At 47.0% G+C, this 22,708-nt stretch overlaps 1 protein-coding gene across 1 annotated transcript in view; it reads left to right on the top strand.

Annotated features, from left to right (window-relative positions):
• Positions 1 to 1,529: 1,529 nt before the first annotated feature.
• Positions 1,530 to 22,708, top strand: part of LOC102144416 (MHC class I polypeptide-related sequence B) — a 47,650-nt gene continuing 26,471 nt past the window's right edge. The window contains exon 1 of the mRNA XM_045390129.2: positions 1,530 to 1,622. Within this exon, the coding sequence (XP_045246064.2) occupies positions 1,559 to 1,622 (64 nt within the window). The 5' untranslated portion in view covers positions 1,530 to 1,558. The remainder of the gene's footprint in view (positions 1,623 to 22,708) is intronic.

Raw genomic sequence — 22,708 nt, 5'->3', positions numbered from 1 at the left:
AGGCAGGAAGTGATCTGTGGTCCAATAAATATATTTGATCTTTGCTCCTGTTCCCTGACAGGCAGGTCCTAAAACGCTTGCAGTCCCCTCAGTGATAAGCATGACTTTAATATGGCAATGAGATGACTATGGGGTGAGGGGCTCCTAGATAGCTTCAGGATGGGGGCTGCTTGCCAGAAACACCAGATATGATTAGAGGATTGGAACTTTCACTGCCACCCCCATCCCCTGGGAAACAAAAGGGGGCTGGAAGTTGAGCTCAGTTATCAATGGCCAATGATTTAATCAATCTTGCCTACACAATGAAAATTCCATAGATACCTCTAGACAGTGGGTTTTGGAGAGCTTCCCAATTGGTGAGCACATCCACATGTCCACGTGCTGGGAGGATGGTGCACCCCATCTCCATAGAGACAGAGGCTTCTGTGCTTATCTCTTTCTATAAGGCAGATACCGCTGTTTCTAGGAGGGAACTAGGGTGGACTGTGGATTCTTTCTCAGAGTCAAATAAAAATGTAGAGTCAGAAAATTCAGACACTTTGTACTCCTCATGGGACACTCCAGCAGCACTCACGTGACCATCCTGAGAATGGACGGGACACCTGGGGTGGGGAAGGGAGCACAGAACCCAGACATCAGCCTGGACACAGGCACCTGGGATAATCTCCTATTCCTTGGAAAGTTCTAGTCTCTGAGGGGGGAACAGCGACTTCTGGTCCTGACCTGAGTGGAGGCCGAGGGACTCAGAAGAGCGGGAATCAGACCCCCACACACACTGAGTGTGAGGAAGAGAACAAGGCCTGAGAGAAAAAGTCACAGTGCCCAAGGCTGCTGCAGGGGTCAAAGGGGACTGCTGATCAGTATTCCAGGGATTTGCTCCAGATTAATCTGAGTCATGGAAAAACTGCCTTTCTTTTGTTCCTAAACAAATACCTGCAAAGACAAAAGACTACATAAATAAATCCCCAGGTGCACAACTTTTTCAGATTTAAAGAAAAAATAACCCTTGTCTTTGCACCTCCATTCCCAGGACAAGCTCACTCTGTGGCATCAAGCTTCCTGGGTGAGTTCTCTTCTAGAAGAGTCCAAGGGGACAGGCAAGGAGTGGGAGGCAGGAAGTCCAGTTCAGGGAGGGGGATTCTGGGATGAAAAGTGACGGGAGACGGACTGAGCCCATGCCGAGGGTTTTTCCCTGGTTTCTCAGATAGCTCCGGGGCCAAGATTCGGGAAGACATCGAGACAGAGCCTTTGATATAAAAGAAGCGGGTAAGAGCCAAGTCCCAGGGCCCGGGGACTTGGCTTTCTGGGTTTCAGGCCCCGAGGGCGGTGTCTGGGGTGGGGCGGCTCAGCCTTGGGACCCAACTCCCCTTTCTCTCCCCTAACTTTCCCAACCTGTGTCAGGTCCTTTTTCCTGGATACTCATGACGCGGCCCCAGTTCTCACTTCCATTGGGTGTTGGGTTCCTAGATCAGCCAATCAGCGTCGCCGTGGTTCCTGGTTTTAAAGTCCTCGCCGGCCCATCGGGACTCATTCTCCCCAGACGCCAAAGTTAAGGTTCATGGCGACCCGAACCCTCTTCCTGCTGCTCTCGGGGGTCCTGGCCCTGACCCAGATCTGCGCAGGTGAGTGCGGGGTCGGGAGGGAAACGGCCTCTGCGGGAAGCAGCGAGGGGCCCGACCGGCGGGGTAAATCTGCACATATATTTAATTACAGATTACAATTACAATCAAGGCAGAAATGATCTTATTTTTACATTTTTACACAAATGATTCTCCATTAAGAGATGGAGATACAAGAGATCAAGGCAGAGAGGGGACCTTGTGCTGTAGCTGTCACAAAAACAGCATTTGGCCTAAGGCTATGTTAATAAAGCTATTGCCTTTAGAATAGGGAGGTCCTCTAAAGTGATCATTCATTCAGCTGACCTTTGTTGTCTGACAGACGTAGGACAGAGTGGTTCTGCATCTGGGGAACATAAATGAAGTAAACTCAGAAAAATCTTTGGCCTTGTGGAGCATGTGTTCCAGTGGAAAGAGGCAGACGATAGATACACTATAAGCAGATTAAGGAAAGAAAGTGCTGGAAGGTAGAAAAGTGTTGTGGGGAGGTGATCCCCCTCAGTTTTATGGCAGGGTTGGAATGTTTCTGGGGGAGGTGAGTTTCTCTTGGGGCAGACATCTTCCCGGCCAGCCGGAGGGGCGTTTTCTCGAAGCTAGCATGTCTCTGGTCCAGGAGGACTTTGGAATGTTTCTGGTTGAAGATGTTATTTGTGGCTTATGGTCGTGCTGACCTTAGCCGTTAGGCTGATGCCCTTTGGATTTAGGCGGTTTTTTATTAAGGTGAACTTTAGAATGAGGGGCTTATCAGAGATGGTGATGCTCCTGCTCTGTCACGGAGTGTGTTATTTCTTCACATAAAACACTGCAGTAGGCCAGGCGCAGTGGCTTACGCCTGTAATCCCAGCACTTTGGGAGGCCGAGGCGGGCGGATCACGAGGTCAGGAGATCGAGACCATCCTGGTGAACACGGTGAAACCGCGTCTCTACTAAAAATACAAAAAAAATTAGCCGGGCGTGGTCGCGGGCGCCTGTAGTCCCAGCTACTCGGGAGGCGGAGGCAGCAGAATGGCGTGAACCCGGGAGGCGGAGCTTGCAGTGAGCAGAGATCGTGCCACTGCACTCCAGCCTGGGCGACAGAGCGAGACTCCGTCTCAAAAAAAAAAAAAAAAAAAAAAAACTCCAGTGGCTCCATCTCAGTCTTGTGAAGCTTCTAGAATGTCAGGCACATGAGCATATGAGGGCACACTTGGTTCATCATAGGCACTAATTTAATTTGTGTTGATTGAATCAATGAAATATGAGTGTATTAAAATTTAACTGCATCACCAAAAATTATAAAAATTAAAAATTTTACCTGTAAAATTTTTACATTTTTATTTGTCCCAGAGACAGAATCCACAGTCCACCCTAGGTCCCTCCTAGAAACAACTGCCCCTGCTGCTGAGCACAGACACCACTGCTCACACCTCTGACACCTGGTACTGGACACTGGGCCCTGAGGCTAGGACAGATGTCACTGCTGCACCTGGAAACTGGACATCACCACTGTCACTCAGTCATCTTTACTAAAATGCGTTCTGCACAGTCACAGCCTCGTCCTGGGTCGGGGTCCCGTAGGTGGTCGTCTGACTGGTGGAGCCTAAGCCTCATGTCCATGACCAACTGCCAGGGTGACTGGAGCACTGTTCTGTTCCAGGGAGGGAAGGGGTTTCTGTCTCCTCTCAAGACTTTAAGTGTCATAAAGCAAAAATAAACTTCAAAGACCCCCAACCCAACCCCAAACATCTTCTTAATGGACACTATCCTTACCCGCGGCACTCAAAATTTAACCTGAAAGACCAATTCAGGCCATGATGGCAAGGGGGCACTGAACATTCTTCATTATGGTCTCTTCCCTTTCAGAATTATTCTCTCTGAAGCCTGCCACCTGGAGGCATCATCGGCATGATAAACTGTGGTCTCCACAACCTCTTATCATAACCCAGACATTCCTTTCTATTGATAACAGCCAATTGCCAATCAGAACATTTTAAAATCTACCTAAAACCTAGAAGCTCCTCCTCCCCAACCCTGAATCAAGTTGTCCTGTTTTTCTGGACCAAACCAATGTATATCTTAAATGTATTTCATTGATGTCTCTTATCTTCCTAAAATGTATAAAGCCAACCTGTGCCCCAACCACGGTGAGCACGTGTTCTCAGTGTCTCCTGAGGGCTGTGTCATGGGCTGTGGTCACTCATATCTGGTTCAGAATAAATCTCTTCAAATATGTTACGAGTTTGACTCTTTTTATCAACAGTGTGGAATTCTGATGTAGTAAGAGGGTTCAAGTGCTGGAGTGTGAGGGGTGGGAAAAGAATGACAAATTTTAATTCTTGGAGCAGTGATCCAAGATGAGAACTTTATCTGGTACCTGGTAGACAGAGTGGCTGAATGTACCAGGGACTAGTAAATAACATCTTTCCACCCATTCCCTTGAGAGTATGATATTACGTGAAGCTTTTGCCTGTCCCCGTTCATACTCTAGATTATCGGAGTGGCATTGTGTGATGGTGAAATGATTATTCAAACATCTCCCCTCGGCATTGTCTCTTACTAGGACTGAAACACCCAAGTTTGTAAGATCTCATAAGATCTGGGTGCACACTGATGTTTTATATTAATATTTATATTTTCTTGTGTTTGGAAATATTTCTGGGTAGAGAATCTCTAACATTTATTAGTTTTTATGTAACTCCCTCAATATGTGCTTCTGAAGTTTTTTTTTAAGCAGCCCTATCGTGTTTTCCAGTCATTTGCTGTTCCCTCACTGGTTATTCCTATATAACCTTTTTCTGTTGGGTTTATTTTGACCAACCATGTGCATTTCCAATTCTGTAAAAGTTTAATTTAGGTGTATGTGTGGTGATATATAACACATCAAATCCTTTGCAAGATGAAATTGGCTTGCACATCAGATTGAACATTGTATACCAGAAAATCTAGAGAGATGCCAGTGAGCCAAGGATCAAATGACCTATTTCTAGCCAAGGCCATTTTCATGAAATCCTGGTCCTCTCTGTCACATGCCTCCTTACTATTGGCTATGGCTTTGTTCCAATTAAGAAGTCATAATCAAGTAACTAACTGGGCACCCAGCACTGGCATAAGACACAGAACCTGTGAGACCACCCTGGGCTGCTGCCCAATTCCATCCCCCAGAAAGAGCCTCCATCCTGAGTCTTGTGATTATTATTTCTTTGTATTTTTATAGAAATGTGTACAATAAGTCTATATATCCCCAAACAAAATATGAGTTAGTTTTGCCAGTTTGGGAACTCCCTGTACGGTAAACTCATACTGCATTTATGTTTCCAGGATGCACATTCTGTGCAGGAGTCCTCTTTGGTGTGGGCGGCTGTCATCCATTCATTTTTAGACTGCTGAAGCTTTACATTTTATTGTTATACGATCATTTTGCTGCTTTTCTATTCATATATATGTGGTTGACTCCAGTTTTTGTCATAAACATTAGTGTGCATGTCTCCTGGACACATAGGCAAGAAGGTTCCGAGTACATGATCAGGAGTGGGATGGTTGGATGATATGTTGCATGGACTTTACCCATACTAGATAATGAAAATTTGATTTTCAAACTGATTGCACCAACTCAAACTTTTACAGTGAAACTTTTACATCAGTGGAAGAGCTGATGTTGATGATGTCTTCTGAAAACACTGGCTTAAAGGTGAGGAATTAAGAGTTAAAAGCCACTGTCTTGACTGCAGAATTACAATGGGTATTTTTTATTCAGACTCTGTTAATAACGTCCTGCTCTTTACTGGTATCCCATATACAGTAGCATTGTACTTATAACATAGATTCAGAAAATGCTTCCTTAGAGCATTACCACATAGGGTTATTTTACATCTTAGGAATGTTTCATAATAAAAAGGAAATATGGAGGAAGTGAGGGAGGATGGAAGGAAGGAGGGAGGTTGCAAACAGAAAAGAAAGAGAGAGGGAGAGGGACAGAAGAAAAAACTAAGGGAAGGAAAAGAAGCAACAAAGACAAAAAGACAAACTGAAATCAAGAAGAGAATAGATGTAGAGGAACTGGAAACACCATGTATGGCCAGTATTATCAAAATAGAAGGAAATAAAACACACATAGATAGCCACTCTAGAATCGTGGAGACATAAGAGAGCTACATTAGTTGTCTGTTGCTGTGTAACAGACGTCTCCCAAGTTTAGTGACTTAAAACAACTTAAATGTAAAACAACTTGAAACTGGAGCCACTGCAGGTGGGAGAAGTTAAATAAACAAAAGGAGTTTACAATTTGGAATAAGTAAGAGGTCACCGGTATGCAGATGGAAATGATTTTGTTGGTCCAAGTCCTCCAAGAAGCAGATGCCACCATGGGATGAAAGTTGCAGCATTTTATTAGGGCAGGCACCTGTTAGACAATGTGGGAAGGGAGCCAGGAAACCCTGGGAAAGGCAATAGACTGAGATGCAAGTGTGACCCCAAGTGATGGACAGAAGGTGAGAAGGTGTTTTGGATGCATTCTAGAACACAGGCAATCTAAGGAGAGTTGAGCAAGGCCATGGAAGAGTCCTGCAGCCACCGTTGGCCATCAAAGGAGTCCTCTGTGTCCCAGGAATGGTCCTGCTTTCGTGTCCCTGGTGTGACCCATCACTGGTTGGGAACAGCCCGCGGGAAGCAGGGCCTCTGCATCACTGCTGCTGAGGATGTCAGAGCACAGGAATGAGGCCTTGGGAAATGCAGCTCAAAACTTCCTTCCTGAGGGGTTTGGGCTTTTGGAAGTTAAACCCTCTCAGTCTGGGTTGGTGGATCATTCTCTTCACACTTACAAAGGGACAAGCGGAACCAGGAGGCCCCAAGGGGATCCCTGGTTTCCACACGAACTCCTCTGAGAAGGGGACTCCTCTTCTCACCTGCTGGTCTCTGGGCACACACTGTCCAAAATTCCCCTGTGGCAGCTGTAATGTGTAGTTCAGTGGGCACTCATTTGTCCCCTTTTAAGAGTACTTTCCTTTAGAATCCAGGACCTTCTTCCCTGCAGAGCATGGTTTTGGGAGAGGAGAAGTGCAAAATCCCACAGTAGGTGAGTTGAAGGAATGGGATATGGAGCCACATCCACGTCTACCCCTTGGTATCTGGACCCACGTGTTCTTCCTACTGAGATCACAGAACCGTAGAGATGTCTTTGATTTTAAAAATGCACCATGTCCTGAAAGATGGCACCCTCCCACCTGCAGAGAGCACCTGCAAGCTGGCCCTGAGCTGTGCCTATAGAAGCTCTTTTCAGCATTCTTTATGGCCAGCAGCCCTTGGTTGGTGCAGATGGTGATAGGACCAGTGGGTCCCACAGCCATGGCCACACTGCACCTCCTTCCCTGTCAAGTGGGTCCCCACGAAGATACTGCATGGACAGCAATGCCAAGCCTGTGGATCAGGAATATCCACAGCCCCCAGAGAGCGGTGCTGGCTGAAGGTTTGAGAGCAGGATAGGAAAACCCACCTATAGAATAGGTGCCTATCCCTGTGAAGATGAACCTCTGGCCCTTCCAGGATGGAAGGAGTGCAATGTAGTCAACTCCTCACTTAGGGTCTGGTTGGTCACCTGAAAATATAGAGCCCTGCCAGGTAACATCATTGGCCTCAAATGCTGATGAGTAGGACATTTAGAGGTAGCAGCATCTGGATCTGCCTTGGTAGGAGGGAGTCAGTACTGTTGGACCCATAAGTAGCCTCAGCCCTGCCACTGTGTTTGCTCCATTTATGTACCCATCCTACCCGGCCTGGCTGACCCATGGGGAAGGCTGGCTAATTTCAATGCTTCTGCTTGGTGGTTCAAGGCCATTTCAGGTTTGGGTGTTTTCTGTGGATGTTAACATGGGATTCAGGCTCAACTCACATGAAACATTTCCATCTCATGATGGATGCTCTCAGGCATGTCCAATGTATGACTTCATGAGTTACACAGATGCTGATTTGTAGGGGCACTTGGAATCACATGATCGTTTGTGTCCTATGGTCAAGCATTCTATCTCATCAGGGTCCATAACATGCCAAAAGTTGCTTCTAACATATTGCTCTGCTTTGGATGGGGTATATGTCTCTGCTGTGGATGGCGTGGCCTTACTCCAGAATCCCAGGCCCTCCGTTGTGACTCTCCTGCTGGTGCTTGGTTTGGTTCCATCCCAAATCTTACCCCACCACTGGCCCTTTCAGCACCAGTGGGTCTGAGGGATGATGGCTGCAGCATGGCCTGGATCTACTGCAGTGTCCTTTCCTGTGGAGGCTCCACTCAAAGCTGGCATCCTTCTATGTCACTTAGAGTGTGGGCCAAAGCAATATATCTACATGTGGAATTTGATGTCAGAACTCAAACAGGCTCACCAGGCAGTGTGCTTGCTTCCTTGCATGAGGATGCGAGATGCAGCAGTTTGTCATTTACTTTGGAGGGGACACACCTGGATGCCCCTAAACACTGGAGCCGTAAAACTTCACTGCAGTGGCCATTTCTGAATCTCTGTTAGGTTATCTTCACCCTCTGGAGAGAAGATGTTTTACCAAAGCCTCCAGTGTACTTTTTTCCTCTTGCTCATCCATCCCAGTCAACATGATGTTGTCAATGAAATAAAGAAATTTAACATTCTATAGGATGTCCAGGTTCTCCAGATCTCTTAAGACCGTACTATAGAGGACTGGGGAATTACAGAGGCAAACTATAAATAAATGTGTTGTGGATCCCACATAAATCACTTATATCCACTTTTTTTTTTTTTTTTTTTGACAGAGTCTTGCTCTGTCACCCAGGCTGGATTACAGGCTCACGCCACCATGCCTGGCTAATATTTTGTTGCTGGGTTTTTTTTGTTTTTTTTTTTTTTTGACAGAGTTTCGCTCTTTTTGCCCAGGCTGGAGTGCGATGGCACAATCTCGGCTCACCGCAAACTCCACCTCCCAGGTTCAGGTGGTTCTCCTGCCTCAGCCTCCCAAGTAGCTGGGATTACAGGCATGCGCCACCACGCCCGGCTAATTTTGTATTTTTAATAGAGAGGGATTTTCTCCATGTTGGTCAGACTGGTCTCAAACTCCCAGCCTCAGGTGATCTGCCCTCCTCTGCCTCCCGAAGTGCTGGGATTACAGACATGAGCACCACGCCCGGCCTATATCCACTTCTAATTGGAATGGAAAGGAATGCACTCACCAAATCCCCAGCTGCACACTGTGTGCCTGAAGCCTTATTAATCTGCTCTACCAGATATATCTAGCCGCATATATCGGTATATATATAGGCATGCTAGCTGCAAACAGGACTCCTACTTAGTTACGTCTGGAGGAGTCCCATTCATTCCTTAGGCCGCATCAGGCTTATTTGCTAGATTACATGGAGAGAATAGGCAACCCAACACCACCCCACATCCTTCAGCTCTCTAATTTTGGTGCTAATCCCACAACACTTGCAGTGCCCTCCACAAGATTCACCCTGGGACACATGATCATTTGTGATTTGGCCAGAATGGAGGCGGTTTCAGAGATTTCCCTTTGGCCTTCAGCACAATGAGAGCCCTTACTCCACAGACTAGGGACCCAGTGTGGGGGTGACTCCAGCCGCCAGGGCATCAGTGTCAAATATGCACTAGGAGAATGGGGACATAACTAGGGCTGGGTCTATGGACTCAGTGATTCCATCATGAGCCATAATGTGTCCAGGTTTATTTCGTGGCCTCCTTAGTCCCCAATGTGATGGGGGTCATGATGGTGCTGTGGGCCTCTGGGCATCAATGTCATCTCACACCCAAAGTCAGACCCGCCCAGGTTCTCCCTATTTCCCTTTCCCAGGGTACAGTCTCTAAAGTAAATGGCTGTAGGTCCCTTTGCAGAACGGCTCAGGGAATTGACCCAGCATATACTTGCCACGGGATTGCACAGTCCTCCCTCCTAGGAATATGGACACCTCCTCCGTCACTGGGGTCTGAATCTGAAGCTTGGCTGAGATCTAGGCATTGAGAATGGATCATGATTTTGTATTGGGTCAAACACCCTCACCCTCCTGCTCAGTTCTTGCTTTCTTATCATAGATATCAAGCAGCACCCTTGCTGGCTGCCCGTCTGTTCTGACCCTGGAACACCACCCTCTATTAACCTTCCCCACAACTCCGGGCAGGTCAAGCCCCCTCGGCTGCTCGTCTGGGGTTGCCATGGTAACTGTGTCCTCTGGCTGTTGCAGGTCACTGCCATCACTCGTTCTCTATCTCTTCAGAGCCACACTCTACCCACAGATATTCATGAGCCCAACTCTGAGACAACCTTTCCTACCATCACCCCCAGCCTTCAGAGAACAACACAATGAAACTTGTTAGTGATGCAGGTTCCTGTCGGCAGCACGTTCCTGAGGCTCTGGTGAAGGTGGGGCCCCTGGGTCCTCTTATAAAGCATGGTTCTGGTGAGCCTTCTGGCCTCACCCAGTGTCTCCATCCCACATGCCAAATTCCCTCAGCCTCATTATTCCATCCTCTACGTGTTCCAGGGCAACTAAGTCTGGTCTAGTTTGTGAGAGTCCAGCATCATTTTTTTGCAGTCTACATGGATCACCCTAGCAGTGGGTTTGCCCCATGCCCTGGGGTCTTTGAAAAACCCATGTGATATGGTTTGGCTGTGTCCTCACCCAAATCTCATCTCAAATTTCCACGTGTTGTGGGAGGGACTCTGTGGAAGGTAATTAAATCATGGGGGCAGAATTTTCCTATGCTGTTCACATGGTAGTGGGTAAGTCTCATGAGATCTGATGGTTTTATAAGGAGAAACCCCTTTCGCTTGCTTCTCATTCTTCTCTTATCTGCTGCCATGTGAGACATGCCTTTTGCCTTCTGCCGTGATTGTGAGGCCTCCCCAGCCACATGGAACTGTGAGTCCATTAAACCTCTTTTGGTAAATTGCCCATTCTGAGGTATGTCTTTATCAGCAACATGAAAACAGACTAATACATCATGCCTTGAGACAGTGTTCCCAAGTCAAAGGAGTTTTATTTATCTAGCTTGAAATTCTCTCCATTTGATCAAACGCCCTCAAATTCCAATCCCAGAAGTGCTCCCCGGAATCCTATGTGGCCACGCCAGCTGGTTCCTGCAAAGCTCCTGAGAGGGATTCCCGCTGCGTTGTAAGGGGGAGGCTTCTGCAGCGTCTCCCAGCATAGAAAGTGGGAACCATTACTAGAGAAGGACGGGCCTTCTCTGCACGCCCAGAGGGTCCTGGAGGGCACCCATCAGATAATGCTGCCCTAGTTTGCAGCATCTCACTTTTCCCCACCAGGGCCCTGACTTTCCACAACAGGCCTGCCTTGGCTGAATGTCAAACATCTCTGGAGTTCTGTGACACTCACAATAATGTCTTCAGCTACATCGCATGCTCTCTACCCTTTCTCCACAGGAAATAAGGGCCTCTCCATGAGGCACTGCAGTGGCCCTCACACGTAGCCAGTGACAGCTGTTAGAATCCCTTAGATTCTCATTCTCCTTTTACAGGGCATCAACACAGCCGAGCAGTAACCAGCCAACTTCCCTGTTGTAGGTTTTCCCTCCCACCCTGTCATTATTGTGTAGAGGCTTCTATCACCCCACCTGCCATAGCACCCGGTAACCAGGGCATCTTCTCAGGTCAGTGCTGGGGAGATCCACAGCAGCTTCAGCTGCACCTTGTGCCGTGGACTTTCTGTGTCCCCCACCAATGCGGATGGCATCCTCGGCCTGCCAGGCAGTGGGCAAGCTCAGCCCCAATCCCCGTTTTTGCCTGTGTTTATTGACCACTCCTGAAGCCACTTGTGTTGGTTAGCATCCCCTGAGGAGCAGACTGCAATAGAGAATTAAATGTGCCAGGATTTATTAGGGGAAATAGTCATGAAAGAAATTGGGGAGCAAGACAGAAAAGACTGGGAAAGCCATAAGACTGTGACGCGAGTGGCTTTCTTTTTTATTTTTGTTTTTATTTTTTAAGCGATCTCAGCTCACTGCAACATCCACCTCCTATGTTCAAGTGATTCTCATGCCTCGGCCTCCCAAGTAGCTGGGATTACAGGCACACATCACCACACCTGGCAAATTTTTGTATTTTTAGTAGAGGTGGGTTTTCACCATGTTAGCCAGGCTGGTTTCAAACTCCTGACCTCAATTAATCTCCCCACCTCGGACTCCCAAAGTACTGGGATTACAGGCATGAGCCACTGTGCCCGGCCAGACTACAGTGTGAGTTTAAACCCCAGTGAAGGAGAGAGGAAAGGAAGTTTGGCTGGAAGCATCCTAGACCCAGTGCAGGTTAGGAGAAGTTCAGTAAGGGTGAGCCCTGGATCCTCAGTGGGCCTTTAGAGGAGAAACATTCCTGTCTTAGTTTCCCCTCTTCCCTCAATTACTGAATTGAAGAAGTCCATGGCAAGTGTGGTCTCAGAGCAAATGTAGCAACAGATTTCAGGCTGCAACAGCTGGAGCATTATCAGTTGTGCTTCCTCTAGCTGAGGGGCTGGGATGTGCATTCTTAAGACTGCCACAATGATCCAGTGGGGAGAAAGGACAAAGGGTAATGATAAAAGAGAGAAAAAGGTATGAACTGATGAACTGATACCTTTAAGTAAATGAGAAGGGATGATGTTTGGGACACCAGTAGAGGGACTGGCTCTGGCTGGGAGCAGGAAGGTTAACCCACAACCACCATCCATGTAGTAGAAGGCCCAGCATGCAGCGCAGCTGCAAATGCAAGAGCAGATGGAATCTGTGAAGTTGTCTTCTAGTGTGTTCAGTTTTCTCAGTGAAGTAGGAAGCAAGGTCATTAGCTGAAGTAAGAATGCAGATAGAGGGTTGGATGTGTGAGCAGAGAGAAGGTGTGTGAGAGTCACCCAGGCCAGCAGGAGGCTGAGGGTGAACCATGCGTGGAGAGGGTGATTGCTGGCCATGGTAGGGGCTCCCTATGAGGTTTGGGTCATGAAGTTGGAGAGAGTAGTCAGTGTGCTGTGTGCTGCTCTCCAGCCTCCTAAAGCTCATGGGGGCAAGTGCAGTGTAGGCAGAGGTCGAGTTACCCACAAAGGGAAGCCCATCAGACTAACAGTGGATTTCTCGGCAGAAACCCTGCAAGCCAGAAGAGAGTGGGGGCCAATATTCAACATTCTTAAAGGAAAGAATTTTCAACCCAGAATTTCATGCCCAGCCAATCTAAGCTTCATAAGTGAAGGAGAAATAAAATCCTTTACAGACAAGCAAATGCTGAGAGATTTTGTCACCACCAGGCCTCCCTTACAAGAGCTCCTGCAGGAAGCACTAAACATGGAAAGGAATAACCAGTACCAGCCACTGTAAAAACATGCCAAACTGTGAAGATCTTCGACATTATGAAGAAACTGCATCAATTAATGGGCGAAATAACCAGCTAGCATCATAATGACAGGATCAAATTCACACATAACAATATTAACCTTAAATGTAAATGGGCTAAATGCCCCAATTAAAAGATACAGATTGGCAAATTGGATAAAGAATCAAGACCCATTGGTGTTCTGTGTTCAGGAGACCCATCTCACATGTAAAGACACACACACGCTCAAAATAAAGGGATGGAGGAAGATCCACCAAGCAAATGGAAAGCAAAAAAAAAAAAAAAAGCAGAGATTGCAATCCTATCTCTGATAAAACAGACTTTAAACCAACAAAGATCAAAAGAGACAAAGAAGGCCATTACATAATGGCAAAGGGATCAATTCAACAAGAAGAGCTAACTGTACTAAATATACATGCACCCAATACAGGAGCACCCAGTTTCATAAAGCAAGTCCTTAGAGACCTACAAAGAGATTTAGACTACCACACAATAATAATGGGAGACTTTAACACCCCACTGTCACTATTAGACAGATCAACGAGACAGAAAACTAACAAGGATATCCAGTGATGTAATTCCTCCCTTGCAGAGTTTCAGAAGAATAAGTGAGAAAAGACACAGTGCCAAGAGAAACAGATACAAGACCTGTAGTGGGTTGGACACCAGTGCTCTAAAGCAAGTTCTGCCTAAACTGGCAAGAACATTTTTCAGGTCAGGAACAGGAGTTCTGGATTCTGTCTGGGGCCAGGCTGGGAGGGAGCTGGGCGTGGCAGAGCAGGATGGGGGCAAGGGCTGTGGCAGGGCCTGGCACTGAAGTGAGGCCAAAGCCTGGAGAGAATGGCTCCTGGTGGCTGTTGGGCAGCTCACGCAGCTCCCTGCCTCACACACTGTATGAATCAGGGTTCTCTAGAGGGACAGAACTAATAGGATGCATGTACAATGTAAGGGAGTTTATTAAGGAGAATTGACTCACATGATCACAAGGTGAAGTCCCACGACAGACCGTCTGCAAGCTGAGGTGCAAGAAAGCCAATGGTGGATCAGTCCAAGTCCCAAAACCTCAAAAGTAGGGAAGCTGACAGAGCAGCCTTCAGTCTGTGGCCAAAGGTGTTTGGCTGCAGATTCCAGGACAGGACCTTCTTGTCCCCTGCAGTGACCCCCCACCTTGCCTGACTATATCTGTCCAACTTGATGGTGCCACTGAGGGCTCTGATGCAGGGAAGGAGCTGTGTGCTCTGTGTGGGAGAATGCCTTCTGCCTTTCTAGCGGGGCCTCAGGTGAGGGCTATGAGCCTGAGCTGGAAGAGGAGATGGAAGGGAGATGGCCTTGGAGCAAACGTCTGCCCCTGATAGTGTATCCTGTAGGTATCATCCCATCAGCCAGTGCATTGGCAGGACCCCATTCACTCAACCCTCCCCCTGGAGGTGGTTCCTGGTGGTGCCTCCTCAGGAGCTCCTGCCTCCAGCTGCACAAATCCCTGAGAATGGCACGTGGGTACGAGGGTGTCGGTAACTGTCATGCTCCAGTGCTGACTTGAGTGTGTATGTGTGTGTGTGTCTGCACAGGTGTGTGCATGTGTGCACAAGTGGGAATTGGAGTGTGTGTACACGTGTGTAAGTGTCAGAGTGAAGCACGAGTGTGTGGGTGCCCACAGGCAGCAGTCGGGGTCCCAGGGTCCTCACTCCTCCCTGCTTTCCTTTCTCTCCAAAATTTGACCACACAGCAGCTTGGTGACCATCTAGGTTTAAGTGTATCAAAGAGAAGGGAAACGCAACTAGGATTCCTGTAGTGTGGGGAAGGGAAATGCCTTAGCCCAGCTCTCTGATTTGCCTTTTAATGGGTTTGAGTTGGAATGTGGGTGCAGAAGAGCCTCCCACAGTGCCACTGGTGGTGGGGGAAATAGCCCCTCCCAATGACCCATTTTCATGCTGCTGATAAAGACATACTGGGAAGAAAAAGAGGTTTAATTGGATTTACAGCTCCACATGGCTAGGGAGAACCATGGTGAGAGGTGAAAAGCACTTCCTACATGGCAGTGGCAAAAGAAAATGAGGAGGAAACAAAGGCAGAAACCCCTGATAAACCCATCAGATCTCATGAGACTCACTCACTATCACAAGAATACCACGGGAAAGACTGGCCCCAAGGATTCAGTTAACTCCCCCTGGGTCCCTCCCACAGCATGTGGGAATTCTGGGAGATACCATTCAAGTTGAGATTTGAAGGGGGACACAACCAAACCATACCACTGGATGAGAGCATTTAGATTGATGTCACGATGTATATGGGTCCATAGGAACTTGAAAGACTCTTCCCCTTCACCCTATTTTAGCAAGATAAACAGAGGAAAGGAGCTTCCCTTAAGGGAAGATATTGACTCTATCCCTGAAACTAAATCACAAGAAAATAAGAAATGCATGAAATCTAAACTAAGATATTTGGGTAAACTGTCTCAGAATTTAAAGCATCAGCAGCGACAAGATATAAGGATCAGTGACAATTCTTTCACTCCATGGTCTAGTCCAATGAGACTGGTCAGGTCTTGCTGCCTCAGTGCTGTCCTGGTACTTTGAAACTATCTGTGATTCTGTGAACTGAACCCCCAGCTGCCCAAAAACTTCCTTTTGCTGATCTGAGCCAGACTCTGCTTTTTTTTTTTTTTTTTTTTTTTTTTTTTTTTTTTTTGAGATGGAGTCTGGCTCTGTCGCCCAGGCTGGAGTGCAGTGGCCGGATCTCAGCTCACTGCAAGCTCCGCCTCCCGGGTTTACGCCATTCTCCTGCCTCAGCCTCCCGAGTAGCTGGGACTACAGGCGCCCGCCACCTCGCCCGGCTAGTTTTTTGTATTTTTTAGTAGAGACGGGGTTTCACCGTGTTCGCCAGGATGGTCTCGATCTCCTGACCTCGTGATCCGCCCGTCTCGGCCTCCCAAAGTGCTGGGATTACAGGCTTGAGCCACCGCGCCCGGCCCAGACTCTGCTTTTATGGCTTACACCCAAATAATTCAAGTTATTTTAAAAAACAATAATAATTCAAGTTATTCATTTATGAGTTATATAGTCTCATGTGGGGAAAGAGAAGGAGAGTGAGGTAATACTCAATTTTACTACCTGCTAAGCATTTATAAGTGAGATACTTCTTTTTAAAATCATACTTTTGGATTAAAACAAACTCTGGTGTATTTAAGTAAATTCCCTGAGGAATGTGAACACCGTAAGCAGGTGAGTGCGTTATTCTCTGCTTCCCCTCCACAGAGCTGTGGTTCACTCTCCTCCATCCTGCCCCCTGCACTGGGAGGCGACCACAACAGACAGCATGGCCTGTGCTCCTGCACCACCTGGCTTCTGCCTGAGTGTGGATGAGAACAGGCATCTGCAGGAGATGGGAGCATGGCGGGAGAAGTAACTCAGGGTTTTCATTTCCTTAACTCCCTCTGGACAGGTCTGTGGTTCTGTAATCATTGCCGCCCTCTACCTACAGCCACAGGCATGCGGGGCTGCCCCTAGTGAAAGCCACAGATTTCCCTGGGTTCTGGAAACTGCTCCCTCTTCCTTGTTTTTTCAAGCTCAGAGATGGAAACAGTTTCCTGCCACTGATCATCTCAGGGAGCTTCAGCACCCCTTGTGGCTTTCTTAGCCCTGCCAGCACCTCTGTAATGTGTCTTCCTTCTTTGTCATCTCTTTCCTGCCAGGACCCTGACTGCCTCACAGAAGAAGTGTCAAGAATTTATTTATGACATGGCAATAACACATCTATTCATGGTGTTAATTCAATTTGTTTCCTAGAGACAGGGTCTTGCTATGTTGCCCAGGCTGGTCTTCAACTCCTGGCCTCAAGCAATCCCCCTGCCTTGGCCTTTCAAAGTGCTAGGATTACAGGAGTGAGCCATTGTCCCTAGCCCTTAACTTGAAAATCTGACTTAGTATAATAAAAGAAAAAAATAGAAGTATTCTGGAAATGGAGCAGGAAAGAAGGCAAAGGTGGGAACCATCAGTCTGTGTCATCTGAGAAGCCCCCCGTGCAGAGACTGTCCCGGGTCTATAGTGAACAACAACAAAGCACACAGGATGCTGGTGTTAGGGACAGAGCATGGCCGCGGCGGGATGATAGCGGCTATCCTATGAAATAATGCTCATATACAACCCTTGTGAGAAGGAGCAGATCAACATATAAAAATATGCCAAATAAAGTGAAACTCAAGGCAGGAGTGGGACTGGCCATTCTCAGCCCCTGACCTCCATGGACTTGGAGAAAGGCTCAGCCTGGAGATGTGTGAGGCCTCCCACCTGGAGCAGCACCCGCCCCTAAAGACCAGGCACAAATCCCAGCACGTGGAGGGATCCAGACAAATACACAAGAAATGACCACAGCGGGAGCCTTACTGAGCACAGAGCGAGGCCGCACACCACTCAGCACCTGCCCCTCCACCTGCCCTTCTCTCCCCAGCACAGCAGATCCTCAGAATCCGAAAAGAGATCCTAACCTCCATGTTTTATTAATGGTTTATAATATTTTATTGCATCTTCAGAAAACAATATGCAGAAGATAACTGTAGAGCGAGACATCTAGTTAGGGTGAGTGAGTCACAGTGGAGATTTGGGAGGGAAACCCTGTAAGCCTTTCATTCCAAGAAAAGAAAGTTTGATCCAAAGAAGGGGACCCCAGGCCTGGATATTGGGATTACATGCAAGGGATTCTGGAACATCAGGAGAATGATTTCCTCTCCCTACATCCTCCCGGGGCTATGCTTGGGAGGACAGCAGCTGGGGGAAGAAAAGTCAGGGTCCACAGAAATATAAGGGGACTGAAAACAATCTGTGTCTTGCTGGTCTGCACAAGGCAGCTCTCAAACTGTGGAGAACATAGTAATGACCAGATTCAGCTCAGCCACTCTCAGCCTTGAAACCCAGAGCATTATGAACAGCCCATCACCATCCCCCACCTTCAAATCCAAAGATCCCTACAGCCCAAAGCTGCTCCCTGGCCTCAACTCCTGTTGGCATCAGGCCCCAAGGAAGCTGGAGCACGTCTGTCTGGGACCCTGTCACCTTCTGGAGAATGACAATAAAGAGGACCCAGCAGCCTGCAGGAGGAGACTGTATTCGAGGCAGGACCATGGGATGGGTGAGGCACAGGACTGTGGTTCTATCCTCTCTATTCGAGGGATTAGAGATGAGCTGCCTCTGCCACCCTTTCCATGGTGATATTTCTAGAATACACCCCTGCTGGAATTCGTATGAGGAAAGAAACCCGATGAGATGCTGTGGTGAAGAGGGGCTACAAGGGTCTTGAATACCAAGTTAATATCGCTACCAGCTGAGATTTGGAAGTGAAACCCAGGACCCAGGAGAGGAGGAGGAGGAGATAGCACAGGACCCTGTGATCGCTCTCCTGGCCGTCTGTGTGCAGTGAGGCGCTTCCCTTCAGGGTTGGGAGCACCCAGTATCATGGTCCTGAGTGTTGTGACCCTGTCGTTCTCATCTGTGAATGGGGCCGGATCCCTTTCTTCCTCTAATATAAATAACTTGGAGGATCTGTCACCAGACACCTCATATCTACATATTAATAAATTCTGTACAATGGTTTGGTTTAATGTTTTATATGTTATAAGAAATAAACAAAACACAGGGATGATATTTTTAGTAAAGGTAATTCAGGGGATATGAAAATCAGATTCCTAGGGTCCTGGGTACCTCATCTTGCTGTCTGAAGTCCTGATGGAGGATCAGTGGAGAGCAGAGTTCAGAAATCATCCTGAAGGCTGAAGTTCCCTGGTGAAAAGGACCCTCTCCTGCACCAGGGGGCTCAGACGGAACAACACAGCTCCCTCCCAGGGGCTCCAGCCTCTGGCCTGTATTGTCAGTCTGCACTTTCTCGGCCTTCCTTGCTGCCAATATTCTGGTTCCCAGCAGCCTCCTCTCTCACCCTTCACCTCTTCTGACTGGGTGCAAATGGTAACTAGACCAGGCAGTGCCCTCCCTGTCAGTCTGCCTGTCTGCCTGGTTCCCTCTCAGAGTTTGTGTCTTCATTCGGTTCACCATCCCCAGCCCCAGCAGGAACAGGGAGAAGTGACTCGGCAAATCCCCCACTCAAAATGGGATCCCTCAACCAGAGACCACGTATGAAAGTCAGTTTTCCCTGACTAAAGGAACAGGTCATTTACCCTGTTAGAAGTTCATGTCTGCCGGAGACCTCCACCTGGGAAATGCTGGTTCATGGCAGGGTCTCTCTTTTAGTAAAGGGAACAATTCCTGGCTAATTGACAGCTAATAAGTCATTTAGAATCCAATTCATGTAAAAAGATTACCTACTTAAAGGATTAACTCCGTTATAATAAGGACACACATCCTACACCGTACATCCAATGTCCTTTGTGAGATTGTTTTCATTTGCTCATGTAGAATGTTACTCTACTGCTTTGCAGAGAGGCTTGCCACACATTTCAAATCTCTGCTTCTCATTTCACACCATCTGGCTCAGGAGGTGAAGGTGATGGGAAGTGTCTTCAGACAATACTCTGAGGTTTGTCTCTCAGAGTCACAGTCATATATTACATATAGAGATTTTCTTAGAAGTTGTAATTTATTGATATGTATTTTAATCATGGCATAGATAGATACTATCCAACAATTTGTTTTTATTACCTCCATGTTACACTGCTTAGGTGGCCACTACTGGTATCTCTGCATTTTCTTTCTTGTATGTGACATTAACGTATAAGCTTGTATGTACATGGTGGCTTGGTTTCCAGGAATTGCTGATTAGGTAATTTAGACCATTCCTTCCACTGAGTACAATGGGAAAAGGAGGAAAACACACATATTGGAAAAATCTGGTTGAGCAAATGGATGGGCTAACAAAGCAGTGAAGACTTGCCTGGCCAGGAACCAGGAGAGGCAGAAATCCAGAAGAGCATCTTGAGCTGCGGAGCTGCTTTCGTGGATCAGAGGCAATGACACCTGCTCCCCAGCTGGAAGCCCACTTCCAGGGTTCAGGACTCAGGATTCAGAACTTAGACGGTCTCCTGGTCTCTCTAGAATTTGGTGCTCATTTAGCCAGGGCTAACACCCCCACACTCAATGGCTGGAGGATCCAAGCTTATGGTATGACTGCCTCTGGAGCATTTCACTCTAGAGAAATCCCAACAGGTGTAGGTAAATGGTACAGAGGGCACCAGCCAGCCTCCCACGGAACTCAGTCTAAGGCACTTCCCTGTGTTGTTACCCATGTTGGCCGTGTCCTCAGGAATTCAGTGGAACGGCCATGTAGTCTCTGAGCGGAAGTGAGGGCCAGGGAGAGGGGCGATACGGGGCGGTGGTCCCTAGACCGTCAGAGATTTTGTGTCCCTGCATCCCTTCCTTCCATCCCAATCAGAGACCACTTGTGAAAGCCCAAGAACAAATGTCCTTAAATGTCAGAGGTGAATCCAAGACCACTGATCCATTGTGCCCAGGAGCCTTGGGCCATGTAGCCCAGCAGTAATAAAGTCTATGAGGCCTTGGTCGCCCCCAGAGTGTTGCCCCAAGAGGAGCTGCCACTCATTGCCATCAGGCACCCCAGGAGCTGGACATGTTATTCACTGTCATTTCTGATGAGGAACTAGAGAGGTCCCATAGCATATACACCTTGATCAAATTGGGTCATGGTGGAGTCAGGCAAAATTCTGCAATGACTCACAGGTACCTAAGTATAAAATAAAGTCTCAACTCAGAGCATCCATCAGAGCTTCAGGCTCAGTATTCATTCCTTTGTGCTGTTGCTGTGCTTGTACTGTGAAAACTGGTGCTTGAAGGAAGGAGATATAGTGACATGTTGCAGGAAAACACATGTCATTAGAAAACTTGGCATGATTCAGGGAGTGGGAGGGACCATTGTCTTTTCCATGGTAGATGTGGGGCTCTCTGTCATCTTTATCCCGTTGTTCCAAGTGCAGAAGAGAAAGCTTCTTCCTACTTTCAGCTACATGACTGACAACAGGAGCTGGAATTCAGAGGATCAGTGGCAGACTCTGTCTCTCCAGGCCCCAACCCTGTAGGTTTAAGGAACAGACTTAGGTCTCTGGCACTTTGTTCTCAACATGCATTTTCCTTCACTCATTCAGAAAAAAAAAAAAAAAAAAAACATAGAAAATGAACCAAAGGCTGCAATTCTCATGGCACCTAGAGAACTGGAGTATGGACCAAGGTTGCCGTGTGCCTGTCATTGCTCCACCACACTCGGTTGCTGTGTGACCTCAGGAGAAGCTCTCTACCACTAGGGACTTTTAAATTCATCTGTGAACCCTGGATAAACACAGACATTCCGGTAACCTTACTGAAATGAAGTGAGGACCAATGGGTTGACAGGCAGAGAAAAATTTAAGTGATGGCATTTACTCCTAGACAGGGCTGTTTAGGAACATGCATCTTAAAAGTAGGAGGAAAACATAATGCCAGCAACGCCCTGCCTAAAATCCCCTTTAGTGATGATAATTATCATTCATCTTTCTATAAAAGTACAGCAAGACTTTCTCTCTCAATATCTCAAATCAGTTAAGTATATCTTCTGATCATATACCAGTGTGGACCCACATGTTTTGCTCTGAGTGAAAATGAAAAGGAATGAGAACATCTCCACCTCCGTGTGGTGACCATGGGACCACAGAGGTCTGGAAACCAGCCTACATCGCCCAAACTCTACATCACTTTCCCTTGTCAATTTTCAATCTATCTGTTCTATGCTTTGGAATCCTACATAATTCATACTCTTGAATAATCTCATTTCCATATGCAGGGCAGGGTAGAAAAGGTGATATCTCTGTTTTAATTTGCTAAGACTTCCATAATAAAGTGGCACAGACTGGGTAAGTTAAACAATAGAAATGTATCATCTCCCAGTTCTGGAGGCTACAGGTCCAAGATCAAATGTATTGCAGGGCTGATTGCTCCTGAGGCCTCTCTGTTTGGCTTATACATGGCCATCTTCTCCCTCTATCTTGTCAACATAGGCCTCAAAATATGTGTAGAGGGACACAGTTTAGCCCATAACAGTCTGTGCCATCCTTGGCAGTGCCTTTTGTAAGAAATAAAAGAGAATACAACCCTTTGGCTGGACTCTGTTGATATTTTGAAATGTTGGTCTTGCAGTAAGAACACCACCAAAACAAGGAAGCCAAAGTTTAGTTTTCCCTGGAAGGTGAGCCCTCCCTGAGCCTGGCTGCCCCAGGGCAGCAAGACCCAGTGCTATGTAGTTCTCCAGAGTGCTATTTACTATAGTGATTCTGATTCTCTACTTTTAACTGGGAAAATAATTCTCTCTCAGGAAAGCAACCACTTCTGATGCTATGTAGGTATTATTCTCCTTATACTTACAGGAGAAAAAAATTGATGTTAATAAACAGGAAACATTTGCCAAATTATTATCACACAAATAATTTTTGTATTGTCTTAAGATATCCTTTATTGTATTGCGCTTGTTGGTTTTTTAATAAAAAAATTACTGGCACATAATATTTGTACATATTTTGGGGTACACTAATATTTTCATGCGTGTGTAGAATGTGAAATGATCGAGTCGGGATATTTAGGATATTCATCACCTCAAGCATGTGCCATTTATTTGTGTTGGGTGAATTTCAAATCCACTCTTCTAGCTATTGTGAAATATACAATACGTTGTTGTAACCATAGCCAGCCTGCTGTGCTATCGAATATTAGAATTTATTCCTTCTATTTAACTGTATCTTTGTACCCATTAAGCTACCTCCTTTTATCTCCCAGGTCCCCCCACACACGTTT

The sequence above is a fragment of the Macaca fascicularis genome, chromosome 4 (assembly GCF_037993035.2).
Source record: "Macaca fascicularis isolate 582-1 chromosome 4, T2T-MFA8v1.1".
Classification (NCBI taxonomy): Eukaryota; Metazoa; Chordata; class Mammalia; order Primates; family Cercopithecidae; genus Macaca; species Macaca fascicularis.
This window is presented reverse-complemented; position numbering and strand designations above follow the sequence as displayed.